The following is a 19,083-nucleotide window of genomic DNA, read 5'->3' as shown; positions in this document are numbered from 1 at the left end:
GACAGGGACACGCACACACACTGTGCACAGGCATCTGCGTACACACTCACACCCCACAGTGGGGCACACAGGGTGGTATGGGCCAGGGGCTGTAGCAGAGGGGCTCTCACCCCCTGGGCACCCACTAACCCCAGGAGGGTGGCTCCATTTCTGCACCCGGAGCCCTTTTGCAATAACCAGCATTTTCACTCTAAAATTGCCCTTTTTCATCAACTCCTGGGACACTGGATGTATGGGGGTCCTTGTCCCGCCAACGGGGAAGTTTAACCTGCTCCTGCTGCAGGGTTGGGCGTGCAGGCCCCCTTCCTGCTGGTTCCCAACACTGGGCTCAGGTCCTCGCAGCTGGAAAATGAAGTAGGGTTTGGCCTCGGTGGAGCAGGGACACGGCAGCCCCACGGACAGGCCACAGTGGGGAGGGGACAGCGAGGATCAGGGGGATGTGGCCATGCAATCGCAGGTGTCACACAGAAGGGTACAAGGAGCACTAAAACCGTTGTGTGGCACAAGCACCCACGCTGAGGGTCTGGCCGCGCAGGACGTGGGGCCACAGCGGGGTTTGGCTGATGCTGCATGTTTTCCAGGGAGCCCTTCACCTTGCGCATGGTTCCCAATGCCACACTCCCCGGAGCAGCGAGGGAGGCTGCTGAACCTGCTGGGGTCACAGATGGACACACAGATGGCATGGTCGGTTTGGTTTTTAATTCCAGGGCGCAGGAGGGGCAGGCATGGTGCTTGCAAGCTGGGAAGCGGCAGAGGCAGTTTTACACCACAATTCCGCTCGCCCCATGAGGTGCTGAATTTGGCCTGTGACTGATTGCAGCAGTGACTGAGGTGTGCGCGGACTCCAAGCATGGCTGGGGGGGGGGGGGGGCAGCCTTGGTGCGCGTGGACTTTGGCGGTGGGCTCTGTGCATCCTGGACTGCAGAGTGGCAGTGCTGCTGGGCTCCTAACTGGCATCACGGGTGTGGAGCTCTGGCAGCCTCTGCGAGCCCCCCTGGGGCGCCAGGGCACACGGGGACGTGTCCAAGCACTGCAAGCCAGCTGCAGCGCTGCTCCCGGGCAGCAGTGCAGGAAGGGGCAGCAAGAGGGGACTTTTCCTGGCCTCTGCCTGTCTGTCGCTGTGTGAGGGGGCGGGAGAGGGGTCCCTCCCCTCCTGGGCGGCACAGGACCCCACTGCAGATGCAGCACCATCCAGGTGGGACCCAGCCTTGCCTGGGCTTGTCTGCATGTCTTCCTCCAGCTCCCGGGTGCCAGTTCTGGCACGGACGTTCATGCTGGACCTGCCATCCTGGATGACGCTCACCTGGGAGGGCAGGGAGGCTTTCGCTAGGCTGTCCCTGACATGGCTGGTGGCAGTGCCATCACCAGGTGTGCTGCTCCTGGACTCGGCACCTGGAGACGCTCCGTGGCAATGGTCTCCCATCTCTCTAGATACAGGGCTGGGCACCCCTTGGCTGCCCGCTGAAATGTCTGAGCCTTGCGTCACAGTCTGCTCCTGCTCTGCCCTGTCCGCGGAGCCCAGCCGGAGCGCTTCGCTCCCTCCTGCCGCCTCCTCAGTGCCCGACAGAGCCTCCTCTGGGGACTGGGCGTTCCCCTCGTCCAGCTTCTTCCGCGGACGCCCACGCCTCCGCTTCTGCAGCACAGCATCACTGGGTGGCTCCGGGGAACGCTTGGTGGCCTTGGGGCGCTGTGAGTCCTGCAGGCTGGGGCCCTGGCCCTCTCCACCTGCGCTCCGGGGGTTGGCAGGGCTCTCAGCCATGGGGAGGCCCACGCCAGGCGGCACATTGGGCAGCAGCATGTTGATGACGGGCACAGCAGCCTGCTGGCTCACCAGCCCTGCTGCCCCGTTCACCCCCGGGGCCAGGCCCAGGGGCAGTGATGGTGATGTTGTGCCCATCGGGAGCGGCAGGGCAGCCACTTTGACGGTGCCCCCGAGGGGGGTGGCTGTGATTTTGGGGGCCAGGACAGGAGGGGACGAGCGCACAGCCGGAGCCCCAGTCGCCACAAGTCTGTCCCCTGGCTGGATGCGAGGCAGGAGCAGGGGCAGGCGGGCGACCAGGGCGTTCACTTGGGGGCTGCTCATGGGCTTGGGAGCCTCAGGGGGCTTCTTCTTCTCAGGCCGGGGCAGGACAGAGGGCTTGGAGCCACTCTCCTTCTTGCTCTGTGGGCAAAGAGAGGTGATGGCAGGAGAGATGTCATCTGCACTCCATCCAGCCCAGCAGAGCCTCACACCAGGCCGGGCTGCTCCCGAAGCCTTCCCTGCTTGTGTTTAAAGATTAAGTGCCCCCACCCTGAGGTAGGAACCCAGGAGTCCTAGAGCTCCCAACCCACCTCTCTAGGCAACAGGCCCTGCTCTGGCTCAGAGGAACAACCACCAATGCATCTGGCCAGGCCAATTGAGGGCTCTCTGGGTGGTAGAACCGTGTCTCACCTGCCCCTGGCTCCTGTCACTGCTCTCCGAGGTTTCCAGGCCATTCTTCTTTGCTGTCAGCAGAGACCGACTGTCACGGTGGATCTTCTCCATGCTCTCTGTGAAAGCACAGGAGGTGGCCAAGTGAAGTCAACCCCTCCCTGAGCCCCTCTGTGCTCAGCCAAACGGCGGTCAGAGAAACTCAGCCATTCTGTGGGCAGCCGATGGGGGAAATCATGTCCCCTGGCATCAGCCTGGGTCCACCTGCAGCCCCAAACCCTCCACACTCCTGTGGGACACCAAATGGGCTCTGCAGCAAGTGAACACAATGGAGGGAGCTCTCTGGGCCTCCCCTCACCATGTCCTGTGGGGCCTGCGGCTCCATCCCACCCCGGTGACCCACCTGAGACCACCATGGCCATGACCAGGTCGGCCTGTGCTGAGCGGGAGCTGATGATGTGCTGCTGGATAAGGAACTGGGCCACTTCCACAATGTTGTTGAATGAGCGTTTGAGGATCTTCTCGGCCCAGTCACAAGTCAGGGCGCAGGCCGCCTCCATCACCTCGCTGTTGTAGGACTGCACCAGATCCGTCAGCTCCGACTGCTGCTGGTAGGACAAGCTGTGAGCCCTCATGGCACCCGCCAGGACTCCCTGGATGCAAACAGGGCCTGATCCTGCTATCCCCAGCAAGTCACAAGGCCGTGCACCTCAGTGATACAAGGCCTGATGGCCAGGCACGTCCTCCTTCCACCGCTTTGGAAAGCTAGTGGGACAGAGCACAACCTGCTCCCAGCTTCACTAGCCCCCAGGAGCACAAAAGAAGAGGGTTCCCCACCACCAACCATGGCCTTCATTAGCTATAACGAGTAAGACCTCTCCCACAGCAGCAAGGAGGTCTGTTATCCTACCTAAACAATAGCACAAGGAGCTCATGAAACTCAAACAGCCAAGGCACCAGAGGACTTACGGTCTCTGTCACTTTGAGATCCAGGCTAGGCAGGGGTGGCAAGCTGACCACCGTCTTCCTCCGGATCCCGCTGTAGCAGTATGTTTGGCAGGGTTAAGGTGTTTCAGTGCCACATAAACATGGCCAATGCTTTCCAGCCACGAGAGGCAACAGGTTAAAACTTGAAAGGATGCGGCTGCCGGGCTCACACCACTGCCACCTGCTACAGCCAATGGGTCTGGACTCGTCTTTGAGATGGTGACAGTAGCCAGCCCCAAGCCAACCTGGGCTGTTCCCTGCTCGTTGCATTTCCTGGCATCTGTGAGCTAACCCCAGGCTGCTAGTAAGTCCAGCCACGTCCTTTCCATACACCCTGCAACTCGAAACCTTGCTCAGACAACCAAGCTGAAATTCGGGAGCTGAAAAACCAGGAACTGGACCCCCTCCAGAAGCTACAAAACACCATCTCATACACAGACTTATAAACGCGTAGCACTGGAGAACAAGCAGCTCTCGCTTGCCCATCCAACTGCCAACTACCATTGGGGACCGGCTCCCATGGCTTCCCAGGCCAGCAGTGTGTGTGGAAGGATATTTTGATTGTCCTCGGCCTCCCAATCTTCTGGCTTTGATGTTTGGGAAGATCTCACGGATGATCTTCCCAAAATTGGCAGCGTTGAGAGGGTGACAGCAGAGGTTATCGCAGTATCGCCTGCCAGAGAGCCAAAGCCGGAGAGAGAGTTGCAGGTTAAAACCATCAAGCCCTTCTCATTGCCCTCCAGATGCACCCAGTTTTCCATACTGACATGGCTTATTTTAGGTACCCAACAGTGGGCAAAGCCTTCCCAAACAAACCCAGATGCTCACTGCCCTCCGAACTGACCTCCCCGCAGGGCTTTGCTGGACAAGTGCAGCCCTGGGGAAGAGATGCTCCTGCCCCTGTGCTCACTTGTATGCATCATAGACGTCCTGCTTGGGCAGGCAGGTGTCAGTGTGCTCCTCCAGATGGTTCCGGATCCAGTTGCATGCGTGCATGTACTCGGCTGCGCTCAGCGAACTCAGATCCAGGCTACTGCTGCTCCAAAGGGAACCCAGGCAATCCAATAAAAGACAAACATTTAATTAGCAGAGAGGCAACGTAAGCAGGACAGGAGAAGACAGGACTGTGGCACTCTTCACTCCTGGCCTCTTGCAATCCGTATCTCCCACCCATCATCCCAAGAGCCTCTGCTCTCCTGACCAAGCTCACAAACACGATCCTGTTTCACCCCAGCACCCACCTTTTCTCCCCCAGGCTCGGCCCTGATGGCAGCTGGAGGTAGAGGTAGAGCTTGTCGTTGTCGGAGAACTTCTGCACATCTTGCTACGGTCAAAGGGTCCATGGGGAAAAGGAGAACGGACCAGAGACAAAGAAAGGTTAAGGATCCAAAAGAAGAAACAGCTGATGTAGGCAGTGGTCTGCGTTACCTTCTTAATGGCAGTAAATGATGGAGCATTTAAACCAAAGCAGCTTTGTAAGCACTAACACAGCCTGCACACAAGGGAACAGGGTAAGTGAAGTCACATGGAGCAAGGTAGGAACTGCCCCTCAAGGGGACTGGAAAGGCTCATCATTCCTCTGTCCCCCACACAGGGCTGGGGGAAAGCAGGTGCTGTTCCTCGAACAGGACAATTAGTGCTTACTCAGTGCTAACTCTTGCAGCCAGATTCTTACCTGATGGGAAATGAGACTGGGTAAAAACCAGCGCCCAGTTCAACTTGAAGAGGGGTGGGAGCACGTAAGGGAAGTGAAGACACGTCATTCCCTAACCCTCAGCACAACACGCTGCAGAGGCACTCACCAGAATAGAGTCGACTTTGTTCTGCACGGATTTGCTGTGTGGGACAGAGACAAAAGCCATTAACACAGAGAAGGACGATGTCAGAGCGCCCAGGACAGAGCCATGGGCAATTTCTCAACCTGCCAGCTCTAGCCCAGCTCCTCTGTCATGGAATGGACACTGTTTGGGGACACCCACTGTGGCATGTTCCTGAGCAGGACAGGGGATGTGCTCACACCTGGCAGCTCTAGCCTGAGGCCTTTCCGGACACCCATACATGCTCCCAGGGTCAGCAGCACCCAGGAGACTACTACCTGTCAGCTGAGCCTCAGAAGCAAGTTCTGAGAGGAGGATAATGGAGTACCAAGAGCTGGAGTCTGCCTGTGCATATGTGTAAGTGTGGCCTGCTGGGCACTCACACTATTCTCCTGATGCTCTGGGTTTCACTGTGCACCCACAACCACTCTCCAACAGTCTGGTTGTCTGTCTGCAAGGACCACTGCAAGCTCTATCCCAATCCAGTGAAAGCACAGTGGGCATAAAACCACATCCTGCTGGGTTGTAGCAGACCTCTCTGTGCTACAGCAAAGTCCTGAGCTGATTTTGCACCCAAAACGGGCAGCAAGCTACCAGCAGTGCAGTGTGGGACACTGTTCTGTGTCTGTACAGCACCTACCACAGGACTTAACAAGGCACGCCTGAGGTCATGCCACTCTGCAGTGCCAATGCTAATAAAGGAAGTTGCAGGCACAGGACCACACGTATCCTGTCAGTCCCCAAGGCTGCAAATTAATCAACCTTATTAATTAGCCTGCATTTGTTAGTGCTCAGATTAACAAGAAAAGCTGCCCCAAGAAAGGCGAGCGCTGCCCTTACGAGATGGTGCTCTTCAGCTTCTGCAGCAGCATGCTGGACTCGGTTGTGTTGCTCTGGGAGTTGTCAGGTGACAAACTTCCCTTTTTGGTGGCTCGGGCACTCGATTCTTCATCAGCCATGACATTTGGTTGCTGTTGGGGGATGGAAACCAAAAACTCAACAAAAAAGGGAAGACAAATCCTTCAGAGTCATAAATGCACCAACAGGCACCCACAGGGTTGAGTTCTGGCCACCTGCCCTCCCTGCCAGAGCCCAGGCTGGGGCTCTGGGAAGAACGAATGCAGCAATTGGGAGCGTGGGTAGAGTGGGGCTGATGCATGGCCCAGCTGAGCCCTGAGGTTTGTTTGTTCTCAGCCCCATCCCTTCTGGTCTGAATGCCCACCCATGTCTGTCTGAAGGGGTTGAAATCCCAGGAAGAGGCTGGAGTATCAGTCAGCCACAAGCCACTGATGGACGGGGCTGTGGAAAAAGCCCTGGCGGTCCCAGGAAGGGTGCTTCAAGCAATGAAGACTGAGATCTGCTCTGGCTTCCCAACCAGGACCCAGAGGGAACAGGGATGCTGAGGGGGCTCGGAGAGCAGGCCCTGGTCCAGTGTGCCCAGGACAGAGGGATGGGGATGCTGGAAGAAGAGGTTCCTGTGGGTCCTAGGAAGCAGATGTGTCCAGAGCTGGGGGACAAGGATGCTGGGAAGGACCAGAGCAGGTCCTAGGGACCTGGCATGGTCATGGCAGGGATGCTGAGGAGGGGACCTGAAGGGCAGGTCCCCGTGGACATGGGAACAGGGATGCTGGGGGGCACTGGGACAGCAGGTACCCACAGGGACGCTGGGGGGCACCGGGACAGCAGGTCCCCGCGGAGACATGGGGACAGGGATGCTGGGGGACACCGGGACAGCAGGTCCCCGCGGAGACATGGGGACAAGGATGCCGGGGGACACCGGGACAGCAGGTCCCCGCGGGTCCTGGGGCAGGGGCTGGGATGCTGGGGGGCCGGGACGGGGGACCCTGACAGGGGGTGCCAGGGCAGGGGACAGGGGTGCGGAGGGCACCGGGACAGCCTTGCCCGAGGGGGGCGCAGTCCCTGGCGGGGCTGGGGACGCGCCGGATCCCCCCTCCCCGACCGGACCGCCTGGACCGGCCCCGCCCGGCCCGGCCCCTCCGAACCGGCCGGGGGGAACCGAGGCGACCTGCCCCGCACCCACCTGCGGGCGGCTACAGCCGGGACCCGGCCCGCCGTGCCCTCATGCCAGGCTGGGTCGGTCCGGTTCGGTCCGGTCCCCGCCACGTGCCGCTACCCCACGCGCAACAGGAACCGAAAGTGTTGTGGCCCGCCGGGACGCGGCAGCGGGCTCCGCTCGTCGCTTTTTTCTGATTGGCTGCGGCACCACCGATCAGCCCGGATACTCCGCTCTACTTTAATGCGATTGGTGGCTGCTGGCTTTCCTACCCGGATACAAGCGGGGCTGGGCTCCTGACTGGTCGGGCGCGAGCTGAACTCTGCCTAGTAACAGACTTCTGATTGGGGGGGGCTGGAAGAGGAAGCGCGAGTGTAAACGGGTGTGTGCGCGTGCAGTGTACGTTCAGTGAGTGCGCAGTAGATGCGCAGTGTGGGTGTGTGCGCGCGCGCAATGCGTGCGCATGCATGCAGTGTGTGTGTGTGTGTGTGCATGGGTGCACAATGTGTGTGTTCACACAGTACGTGCATGCAATGTATGCATGTGCATGCAATATATGTGCGTGCAGTAAGTGCCCACAATGTGTGTGCATATGTATGCAGTGTGTACATCTGCATGCAGTGTTTGTGTATGCAGAGTGTGTGCACATGCTATGTGTATGCAGCGTGTGCATACAATGTGTGTGTGCTATGTGCATGTGTACATGTGTGTGCAGTGTATGTGTTCGCACAGTGCATGCACACGCAGTGTGTGTGTGTGTATGAAGTGTGTGCACAGTGTGTGATGTGCCTGCAGGCATACAGTGTGTGTGCATGCATGCAATGTGTGCAGTGTGCAACATGTGCAGTGGACATGCAGTGCTTGTCTGTACATGTATCTTGTGTGCATGAAGTCTGCGTGCGTGCATATATGCGCAACCCTGGGGAAAGAGCTGGGGAGGGCATTTCTTGCCGTGGCCCCTCCAGCCACGTGCATGCTGGGCTCTGTCGGAGAAGCTGCTGCCTCTCCCTTGCTGGTGCCTCAAAAGCCAGCGACCACAGTCGGTTGGTGGAGTTTCCAATTCCCCATCCCCTCGGCTCCTGCTCTGTGGTCATGGGCCTCTTGCAATGGCCCAAGGAAAGCTGGCGGCCAGAGAAAAGCATCTCCGTGCCCACTAGCCCTCCTTCCTGCCCCTTTCCCACTGCTCTTCCCCACCCCCCCCACTGATTTTTCCTTTAAGGACATTTTAGCGGCCCTGATTTTCCCACACATTTGCTTCATGGCTCCTGCAAACATAGGACAGCGTGAAATTAGAAATGAGGCGAGCTACGGGTGCAGGGGACAACTTGGCTGTTTTATTTTAAACCTGAAATTGCTGCCTGGTGTATATACAATTTCTTGGGGTTTTGAGACGCAGGACGCTGCTGCTGGGAGGGCTCTGGCTCCCCTTCCCACATGGTCCTCAGGGTGCTCAAACCCAGATGTCGGAGGTGCAGTCCCCACCAGGGTAATGGATTTCATGAGTGAGGCAGGGCCCCTCGGGCTCCTTCCCAAAATCCACCAGGAAGTTCTCATTGACAGCCAGGCCACCCCGCTCTGCATCCACGTCGAGCTGCAGCATGACGGAGCCCTCCCTGTGCGGGGACGAGAGAGCGGATGCGGGGTTGGGATTGGGGCTGTCGGGGCTGCATGGCTCCTCTCACCACGTCTTGGCCCAGGTTCAGGATGAGCTATGGCAGAGCGGGTGGCCCAAGTGTTGGTGTCTGAAGCTAGTTGTCCACCAGCCCTGGGCAGTCAACACTTGTGCACGTTTCTAATGAGCACCCAAATATCGGCTCCCTACGCTGTCTCCTACCTGATGAGGTCAGGGTAGAACTGCTTGTCCCAGGCACTGTAGAGGGACGTCGTGACGTACAGCCTCTTCCCATCCAAGCTGAGCTGTATCATCTGAGGTCCCCCAGGCACCTTCTTGCCCTGGAAGTACACGGAGAACAAGACGTGCTGCTGGCATGCGATTACCTGCCTGTGTGGTCTTCTTGGGGAACTTGGCACAGCAGAAACCCCAGCTGGGTGTCCTCCCCATGCGTTGCCACCACCCAATGCACTGGCTTGGAGCCGGTGCTCGCGAATCTATGGGAGTCGCTGTCCCTCTGGGTGCCCAGCTGATGTTGGTCCAGGTGGAGATGGGACTGAGTGGAGGGCATGGATGGCAACGTGCTGTTGGGGGAACAACTCAGCTCACCTCGATCAGGAATGGCTCTGGCTGGCTCTGCAGCTCCTCGTCTTCGTGCACAGTCACTGGCCCGCCTTTGCTGATGCTGCCTCCCACAAAGACCTGAAAGCAGAGCCAAGGTTTGGGCAGCTGAGGGGGCAGCCAGGAGATCGGAGAGGGGTGATCACACCCTCCTGCAAGAGGAAAAGCAATGGGAGACAGCCTGATGCTGGCCTACCTGTCCCACCAGCCGGGGCTTGCGGGTATTGGAGATGTCATACTGGTGGATGTCCCCATGCAGCCAGTTGCTGAAATACAGGAACTTGTCGTCCAGCGAGATGAAGATGTCAGTGATGAAGCCTGTGGGAGGGCATGGCGGAGTCATGAAATGAGCGGCAGCAAATGAAGCCCGCACCAGTGGGGACCTTGGGAGCACATTGACCTGGCGTTTCCAGGAGAAGCCACCCCTCCACCTTCTTGCTGGGGACCTGGATCACCTTCTCCGCCACCCAGTCTCCTTGCTGCAGAAGGCACGTGACAGAGCTCAGTGCAGGGTTGGAGGCCAGATGAGGTGCAGTGCTTGGCATGGATGCTACTCGCCCCGTGGTCAGCACTGCTTGTCACCAGGGCTGTAGCTCAGCTGCTTTGCTGGCTGCAGAAATCCCGATCTCTGCAGAGCCATCGGGAACAGAGGTTCCGTGATCTAAGGGCTTTGGGGGTTGAAAACTTAATTTTTCAGCTAGCCTAGATGGTTTGGTGAAAGATATTCTCTGCTTGCATGGTTTGTCATTACACACAACAGACTCTGAGAAGAGTATTGGCTCGATGCTACTTAAGCTGTTATAAACCCACTACAAAGATATAAATAAATCTTGTTTCAAGGAAATCATTGCAGCGTGAATCACTGCCAGCCAGAAGAAGTTCTCTGGTGAGATTATCCCAAGCCAGCTAAAGTTTTGGAGATTGTATGCATTTACAGCAACCTGCCAACAAGTTGTTGCAAAGGACGGAGAGGCTGTACGTATGGGAGCAGGGCTGTGGAAGACATTAACGTGGGACATGTGCTCTGCAGAGCTGTGCAGCTCATGTAACTGGGAGCCACCACCACACGGACCTGGCTTTTCATCTTTTCGACTTTTTCCACCAACTCCGTTGTCTCCTACGTCCCCTGCCCTGCGGGAGCGCATACCTCGGTCTTGTAGAAATGGTGGATGGCGCTGCTGATGGTACAGCCCACATAGCCCTCAGCCACATCTGGGTTGTGGAGGAAGCGGAACTCCAGGGGCACCGCGTCCTCCCCCACTTCGATGGCCTGGATGTAGGTGTGGGTGGTCCAGTCCCACATGTTGAGGCAGCGGCCATAGCGCCCTGTGAGGCGGATGGACAGAGCGGGTCAGAGGGGATCTGCGAGGTGGAGAGTCTCAAGCAGGGGACAGGGCCAGGCCATCTGCAGAGTTGTCATCTTGGCACACTCGGTTAATTTTGGGCTTTGGCAAAAGCCACGTGAAGGTGCCCAGTATCCAGCCAGGCAACCATCTCGCCAGGAGGCAGCTGGGAAGGACAGTGTAACTTTGGGGGTGGGCTGGGCTTTGATGGGGCTCCATCCTTCATCGCTATGGCCAAAATCCAACACCAAGTGCAGCTCAATGGCAGCATTTATGGACCATCTTGGGTTGAACTTCTGGAGTTTGCAACTGAAGTATTCACAGTAAGTGGGCTGGGCTTCTCTTTTTTTGAAGCTATGTGATCTCTAGGAACTGGTGTAAAATTTGCTTTATAGACAAACTGTCTTGGACAATTTTATCTACACCCTTTAGTTTTTCAGCTTTCACTAGCAACAGAAAAGGCAGCAGATTGAAGTTTGGCCTTACTGAAGTCCTGCTGAGCATCTCCCTCTTGGATTATTCAAACAAATGTTTTCTCACCTTTCTTCAGATCATTTGGGTCAAACCCATATCCCAGGCATTTTGGGACTCCCAATTCAGTGCTTATCAGGACATTATGGCGTGGCTGGTACCAGAAGTCATAACCCATTGGGGGCATCTTGTCTCCTTTCTCCCAATTCCCCTTGATCTCAAAAGTCTCTCCATCCAGCAGAATAAAACCGCCTGATGCAAAAACAAAAGCATGTTTGGTAGTGAGGAAATCACCCAGATTAGCAGTTTAAGTGCTGTAAGACAAACAGATCGACTCATTTCAGAGCAGTCTGAAAAATGGATGGACAGTCCCAGACAAGGTGTCCAGGACAGCCACTGGGTGTGGGTGTTATTCCTGCCATGGCATCCTCTCCTGGGAGGTTACAGGAGGAAGAGCACCTTTTCTGCAGCCTGCTGGGTCCCCCAGGGTGCTGATCATGATCTCCCCGCTGCCCAGGCAGTGGGAGGTGTGTGGGTAACCCAGGTCACACTTCCAGAACACGTCCTCGGAGCTGATGACCTGCAGGGAATTTCACATGCACTGTCACAGCCTGGGCTGTCTCCAGGAGTTCGATGGAGAACTCAACCATTGGAACATCAGCAGAAGAACAATCACCTTCCCCAGCCTTCAGGTACTGCCATTTAGACATCAGCATCCTGCCAAGCTCTTAAATGTACCCCAAAGCCTCTTCACCAAGCCATCACCCCAGCAGGAAGCCACAATTCCCATCCTCTAGTCATTAACACGCACTGATGCCATCTTCAAGGTATCTTATAAAGCCTGGGAGCTCGCAGATTGGTTCCCACATCCACCACGTAAATGTGCGAGGAGATGAGGCTAGGAAGGATCAGGCAGTTGCGCATCTTGGTGATGTCGCCGAAGCAGCTGCTGCAGGTGTTCCAGCCCGAGTGGTGTAGCTTGTCGCCCACGTTGGGCATGGGCAGGTGGTGGATCACCTGCAAAGTCCGAGTCCTGGTTGCATGAGGAATGAATTGGGCTTTCCCCTGCAGAGTGCCGGCTCGCAGCTCGGCCAGGGAGCTCAGGGCATCTGCCAAAGCGTCAGGATGCCTCGGGCAAGCCTGACCCTACGGAGGTGAGTGGTGATGTGCAAGGGATCTTTGGGCTGTAAAGGGGATTTTATATACATTTTCTAAGCACAGGAAGGCTCAGAGTCTTGGGAAGAGCAGGGCAGGCATCAGCCTTCAGGGCTGAGCCAGCAAATTTGGGTAATGTGAGGGGATGAACACTGAAATATTTCTCTTTGCTGGTGTGCTGCCATTTGGCTAGGCCAGTTTAGCAGTGAGATAAGGGGTTTGGTACCTGGCAATAGTGTGGGGATTTAGGGTTGACATCCACAGTGGCCAGGAAGTCTGGTTTCTTCCTCCCGGTGTTCCTGTAGATACAGGGCACATACACAATCTCCTCCCGGGGACCTGTCAACACAGAAACTTTGTCTGAGCATCAGCAGAAAGCATGTCCAGCAGGAAAAGAGCCTCGCAGGAGTCACTGGCCACACCAGATCTCCCTGTGGGGAGCTGGTGGGCTCCCTCGGGCACACACAGGCAGTCGGATGTGCAGCTCTCCACCACACCAGAGGCGCTGGGCTGTGCTCACTTTGGAGGAGGCTGCCCCGTGGGGATTTGGGCTTGGTTGGTTTAGGATGTTCTTGCTCTTGGAAAGGATCTCTGGATCCTGGATCTCCAGATTGCCTCCAAGTCTCTAAGAAGGCCACAGCTTTGGGATCGCTCTGTGACCATGAGGACATGCCAGCCCTTCCAGTTCTATTGGTCCCGCAAATGAAACCATGTCATGTCTTACTTCCATCACATCTACACAAGTCCAGGAGAAGCTTTAAAAATACATGAGAAGGGCTAAGGTAAAAGCTTGCCAGCACTGAAATCAAAGGCAAAAAGTCCCAGTAACTCCAGTACAGTCATACTGAGCAGTGCAAATCTACCATGAGGCAGCGGTGCAGGAGAGCCCTGCTTGTGAGCCTGCTCGACCACAACCCCTCATCTCTGAACAGCCGCCGCTGCGGTGTTGCACACACTCCTCCTGTTTGGGTGATGGTATAAGGGGTGATTAGCAGTTTATATTATAAAATAGCTTTGCTCCAAGTGCTGCCTAGCTCTTGAGCAAGGGCATTCGGTCTCCCATGGTTGCCTTGCCATTGGGGAGGTGGTATTCGCTTGTGGTTGTACATGGGATGAAGTACTGCCAAAGCAAGAACTAGGGGGGGAAGAACTGGTCTAAGAAATGTTGAGGAGGAGAGAGGTGAACTGGGACCTTTGGATTTGATCTGAAGCAGATCAAAACCATTAGCTGGCTTTTCGACATGATTCCTTTATAAGAGCTCACATCCCAGGCCCTTTCCCGAGGCATCCAACAGACACTGAGGAGCTCCGCTGCCCGCTTGGGAAGACAATCCCACAGCTGGCTGCATGGGAGAGCTTTACAGATGCCGGAGTTACTCAGCACCACAAAACAACCAGATAGAGCCTGAACCTCAAAAGTCCTGAGGGAATTTGTCAGAGTAGCAGAGTCAGTGGGATTTGTGCTATTTGCTATTAATTTAAATTGCAGTCCAGCCATACCAGCACCCAGGGTTGTTTTAAAGACTCAGCTCTTCGCTGTCATTTGCCTGCTTCATGGACATTTCAGGAGTGGGAACCATGGACCAGGATGTCTCAGGATCAGCTCAGCAGGCAAGCGCAAAGAGGTGTTGAGGGACCACAATGGGCTTCACTTGGCAGAGGGCAGCTCACCCCCAAGGATGTGGTCACAGCTGGGTCCCTGCCATCTGAACAGAGCAAGGACCTGCCAGAAGGACTGCACTGAGAAGTGAAATATGTAAAAGGGAGCCAGCTGGGAACACAGACATTGCCAGTAAAGAACCCTGGGACATATCTGGCTGAGACTGAGGTAGCACCAGTGTGGGGTGTGTCCTCGATTATCAGGCGGTATTGCTACCACTGCAGGACCAAAGGGGAAGTCAGGGCAGGCTCAGCCCCAGGCAGCTTCTGCCTGGGACAGGTAGAAAGTCTCTGAGTGTGGAGGAATGGTTAGGCCAAAAGGGCCATGATCTGTTAAAAGTGAGCAATCCCGCCTACGATTACATAGAATAAGGCTCAGCGTGTGGGAAAGCTGCTGTCCTTGAAGTCTCCTCTAATCAGGAACATCGCCGGTGTCGACATCAAGAAAAGGGGAGGCAGCACACAGCTCTGACCGCAAAGCTAGTAACACAAGCAGTCGCCCGACACCAATCCTGTCGAGGCACATCGCGCGTATACAGGGGGCCTTAACCAATAGTAGCATTGTTACTAATGCAAGCTTCTGCTCATTGTCTATATATACTCTGTAAAAGCTTGAATAAAGGGAGAACAACCATACTCATATTGAGACTCATCGTTACTCCGGGCCCGTCCCCCCACTCTGACATCTGAGAGCAAGAGTGACCTAACTGGGTTGTAAGAGACTGGTCCCCAGAGAAGAAGGAACCAATCTGAAAGAACATCCTGAAAGAGCCTGGGAAAATGTGGCCACAAAAAAGAGTGAGATGCCCATTCTGCAGTGCAGGCAGGCACAGGAAGCCGCCTTTCCCCAGCGCCCTCGACCCTGGGGGGACTGTTTAAAGATGCTTCATCACGCAAGTTTGGGAGTAATTCCAAAAAAGCTCCGGAGCTTTCTAAGGCCAGAGGCAAGTGTTTCAAGGGCATGTTTTCTAAACCCCCGAGAAGAGGATTAAGGGATGGGCAGTGGGAGACAATGCAGTTATTGGTCCCTTGACATTATAGCACTAGTGTTCTGGCAATGCAGCAAGAGGTATTTTCAGGCAAAATGCCCAAATGGTTGAGGAAGCAGCCTGTGAGGCTGGTTTTTATAAAAGGAGGCTATGTCATGTTGTGATCCCAGCCATCAGGAGCAGAGTGTAATGCCATGTTCCTGAGGGACTCCAGAGAAATTAGAATGGTCTCCCCTTCCTCCCCAGCCCTGCCTCTTCCCTGGACATCCAAGTGGGTTTAGCTCTCAGTGATGGTGTCAAAGGGCTGTTATGGTACCACTGCCTGTGAGAAGCTTAAAAATTTGGTTTTGCACAGTGAAGCCACAAGTGAGTTTTCTGCGAGTTGTGACCCATCCCAAGCCATCATGAAACCTAAAAGAGTTTACTCTGACAGCAAGCTGTCATTATGCAATTGATGTTCAGCCCCAGGACAGGCCAGAAGCAAAACCACTGCTTTCCTAACACTTGCTGGGAGCCCTGGAGAAGGGAGTTAATTGATAATACCCTCTTGAAAGCATTATTTTAATCTTTGCCTAAACTGCAGACAGCTCAGGGCTCTTCCCTGGGTGCCCTGGATTTCAGACTTACCTTTCATAGCATCCAGAGGGGAGGCGAAGCCTGGACCACATGCTCCACATTTTTCTGCATGGAAAAAAACAAAACCAAACAAAAATTAGATGACACCGAGTTGTTTTAATGCCCATTTTGCAAAGGAAACACCAGGTCTGGGTGCCTCGCTGGAGAAACTGCAGGCCCATGTGGTAGCCCCACATCCCAATAGCTGTGGTGAGAGCTACACACTCCCAGTCTGTGGGAGAGAGCCCCCCCTCCCAAAGGGCAGCACCTGGAGAGAGCTCTGGATTAGCTCAGTGAGTGCTCAACCCCACTGTCCACCACCCCATCCATAACATGACCAACCCTCTACAGACAGTGGCAAAGCAAGTGATGGTCAGAGAAGGTAGGGTCCTTCTTTGACTTCACCAAGACTGATGAGAAACCGAGCTCAGCTGCCTGACCTCATGCTTTGAGGGCTATGTTGTGAAGTGTGTGAAGTGGCTATTTTGAGGTGCATGCATTGCAGCAGGGAAACAGCATCCCCTCACTGAGGAGCCTGGAAGGAGAGAACTGGCCCCTGGGCTCTGCTCTGTGACTCCTCCTGACCGTCTTTGGGACAGCCACATTTTGCTGTGCTTCAGTTTAGGGCCATTAATGCAAAGCTTTTGCATTTAAGATGAGCCCTGACTCCACCCAAGTAATTCAGTGCTCAAGGTCTCAGCCTCCTCACCAGCCCCTAACACTGTCCTGGGGGGTCCCTGAAGCCCCTGAGCCCCCATCACACTGCTGCAGCTGTCTCTGGGGCACTTTGATCCCTACCTGACATATTCTCCAAAGGACTTTACAGCTGCTGAGAAAATTGTCCTTAAAACAGAAGAAAGGGAGAGTTTCTTAGAAAACAACCCCCACCACCAAAAGGATAACTTTCCCCAATTGGCATGGCAGGCCTGAGGAAAGGGAATAAAACCTCCAGTTAAACTGTAGAACTCAGCTTTGCTGAGACAGTTTCTTATTTTTTTTCTCCCACAGTCTCCAAGGACAGTGCGTTCTATGAAAAGCATAAGATACCAGTATTTGGGTCCTTGTTCCTCCAAGGAAATGTTACCACCTGAAGCACTAAGAAACCATCCCTCCAGCTTTCTTCACCTTTTCCCTTAAATGACTCCTGCAAAAAACCCAAACTCTGCACCAAAGACTCCCTGCCATGTTGCCTCTGAGTATAACAAGTACAGCTTGTATAATGAGTACAAGTTGCAGATAAATAAATGAGAGAATAGCTCAGAAGGCTTTTAATTATCAGGCTACCTAAGTGCTTCCTGGCACTTTTAGTAGCTTGAGAAAAGAAACCCTTTTCTGGCTAGAGAAAACAGCACATTCAGCTCCATGTTTTTTTTAACCTTATGCTGTCTAGGTGTCACAGTAACACAACCACAAGATCCAGCTCAAGAAGAGTTTATGAGAACTCAACAGAGCCCACAGCCACTAGACAACAAGTCACTGATCGGTCCCAAGCCTTCTTCTCTTGAGAGCAGGTTGCTGTCAAGGGAGAGATTTCTTACCTGTGCTGGAGGTGGGGTTGGGTCTCAGCTGCTGATGAGAAGTGGAAAGAGATGGTCCTGCCTGCATTGTGTCTGGTAGGAGCAAGTCGAGAGAGAAGATGCAGCTCTGCAGGGGCTCAAATATATAGGGAGCTGGATGGGGAGAAGGAGGAAAAAGCTTGCCAAGGGGAGGATCCACATGCTTAGGGGTGTGGGAGGTACCAGGGCAGCCTTTTAGCTTCTTACAACACTGAAAACTTTGAGGGAAGCTATTGCAGTGCTGTCAGAGCCTCCTCCCCTCCCAGAGGGGTAGGGACTGTGGCTGTGGCTGCACTGCATAATGCAAATGTTCTTGCACACGCGCTTTTAGCCATAAAGAGAAAGCAGGCTCTTCTGCTTCTCTTAATTCTTTACTGGAAGCACTGTCTTGTTTCCCATGGACCTAATGAGGTGTCCCTTTTGAGAGATGGGCAAGCGCTACATTCCCAACCACAGAGATAATTTTACGAGGTTGCAGATGTTAATCACAAGTGAAAATGAAAAGTGAGGACTGGGTTTCTTTTAACTACATGATGAATGTTTACTGTGGGATGCTAATCTGCTGGCTGGGAGGAGGGCAGAAGCAATGATGTTTTCCCCATGGCACATCTAACTTAGTCAGAGTGTCGTCTACTGCTTCTGGCTGTAAAGTTGGGCGTCAGCTGGTTTGACATGTAAGGGCTGTGCAGTGGATGCTCGGCCTTTACAGGCACATCCTTGCAGGCAGGTTGCTGCCTTGACCTATCTAGTGCTCACCCCAGCTATAGACTCAGAAACCAGCCAGCTCAAAGAGTGTGCCCATAGGACCTGAAGATGGCCAGCAAACAAAGCGATGGCATTTGCTCAATGCCTACCTGCCCCGCACTCACCCGCTTGGGCTCTTGCATTTGTGTTCAATGCCAAGCACCATGCCGAGCTCTTTGGAGTTCAATTCACCACAGAAGCACATTGCACAGGGTCATTACGTCCCTCTGTATCGCACCATACCTCTGACCAGGGAAGGCTTCTTCTCCCGGGGACCTCAGGAAACAAACACAAAGGTCAAGACAAGGCTAAACAACAGTCGAGCTGGACTAGTCTAGCTAGACCAGGTAGGTATGCAACTTCCAGTCATCCTCCATAGAAATGTCTCTGCTGCAATTCAGGCAAGATAGCTTTAATGGGGCTATTCCCTTGGGGAAGAGGGATGAGGCCAGTGGCATCTGTTCCCATGGTTTAGGGGAGCTGTTGAAAGCTGCAGAGGACCTGAAGGGTGCAGGGAGACACATATCTTCCAAATAACCGCTAGAGGGACCAGGCGAAGCATCCCACTTCAGCCACCCAAAATCACTGCCTGTCAAGGTGAGGCACGTTCACACTGCTACAGCTGCACCCACATTTCACATTCCTCAGGACAACTCACGCACAAGGAGAAGGAAAGGCCCACGCTCCCTGATATACTGAAACCAGGACCCAAATGCCTGGGAACAGGCCATCGAGAGGACCAAAGAGTTGGATCATGCCAGAAGAAATGTGCCCTCCTCCATCTCGGCCTGGGCAGAGCACAACCGGACTGCACGTTGCTGAAGGAGGAGCTGAGCTGCCTTTGCAGCATTGCTGAAGAAGCACCTGAAGATCTTCTTGGCCCAGCTAAGGCTCAAGGCCAGGCTGTGTCCTTGCCTCACTGTGCGACCACCTGCAAGTCAGAGACGGTGGTCAGTCAATAGCATGAGGCACAGCAGACCTTCTGCATCAACCCCCAAAATGCAGCCATTGGGCAAGTGAGTCCTTCCCTGCATGGACTTGTGTAGGGCCCAGCCTGACCACAAGGAGAGGTTTCCAGAGTGTATTCACC

General features: G+C 54.9%; 1 protein-coding gene and 1 pseudogene across 3 annotated transcripts; both read right to left on the bottom strand.

Moving 5' to 3' along the window:
* Nucleotides 1-688: 688 nt before the first annotated feature.
* On the bottom strand, nucleotides 689-7,396 carry RFX5 (regulatory factor X5). 3 transcript variants are annotated; one of them, XM_067313429.1, is made up of 10 exons: nucleotides 7,256-7,396; nucleotides 6,055-6,185; nucleotides 5,200-5,233; nucleotides 4,639-4,721; nucleotides 4,308-4,433; nucleotides 3,954-4,070; nucleotides 3,380-3,461; nucleotides 2,814-3,015; nucleotides 2,432-2,529; nucleotides 689-2,161 (listed from the first exon to the last, which is right to left on the bottom strand). In XM_067313429.1, the coding sequence occupies exons 2-10, from the start codon at nucleotides 6,171-6,173 to the stop codon at nucleotides 947-949; spliced, it is 2,076 nt and encodes a 691-aa protein (XP_067169530.1). In that variant the 5' UTR covers nucleotides 6,174-6,185; nucleotides 7,256-7,396; the 3' UTR covers nucleotides 689-946. The 3 variants fall into 3 exon arrangements, with proteins under 3 accessions (XP_067169530.1, XP_067169531.1, XP_013798571.2); XM_067313430.1 differs by lacking the exon at nucleotides 7,256-7,396 and having other exon boundaries at nucleotides 4,639-4,717; nucleotides 5,073-5,233; nucleotides 6,055-6,110; XM_013943117.2 differs by lacking the exons at nucleotides 5,200-5,233; nucleotides 6,055-6,185; nucleotides 7,256-7,396 and adding an exon at nucleotides 5,073-5,157.
* Nucleotides 7,397-8,678: 1,282 nt separating this feature from the next.
* LOC106484816 (methanethiol oxidase-like) lies at nucleotides 8,679-15,751 on the bottom strand (annotated as a pseudogene).
* Nucleotides 15,752-19,083: the final 3,332 nt, after the last annotated feature.

The sequence above is a fragment of the Apteryx mantelli genome, chromosome 31, assembly GCF_036417845.1.
Source record: "Apteryx mantelli isolate bAptMan1 chromosome 31, bAptMan1.hap1, whole genome shotgun sequence".
In the NCBI taxonomy this organism is placed as follows: Eukaryota; Metazoa; Chordata; class Aves; order Apterygiformes; family Apterygidae; genus Apteryx; species Apteryx mantelli.
This window is presented reverse-complemented; position numbering and strand designations above follow the sequence as displayed.

Bases quoted from the DNA above. Each gene is read 5' to 3' on its own strand.
- RFX5 (XM_067313429.1), bottom strand. From the start codon at position 6,173: ATGGCTGATGAAGAATCGAGTGCCCGAGCCACCAAAAAGGGAAGTTTG. The intron at 4,434-4,638 runs GTGGGTGCTGGG...CCTTTGGAGCAG, and splicing joins CCGAGCCTGGGGGAGAAAAG to CAGTAGCCTGGATCTGAGTT. The intron at 3,462-3,953 runs ATATCCTTCCAC...ACCCTGCCAAAC, and splicing joins GGAGGCCGAGGACAATCAAA to ATACTGCTACAGCGGGATCC.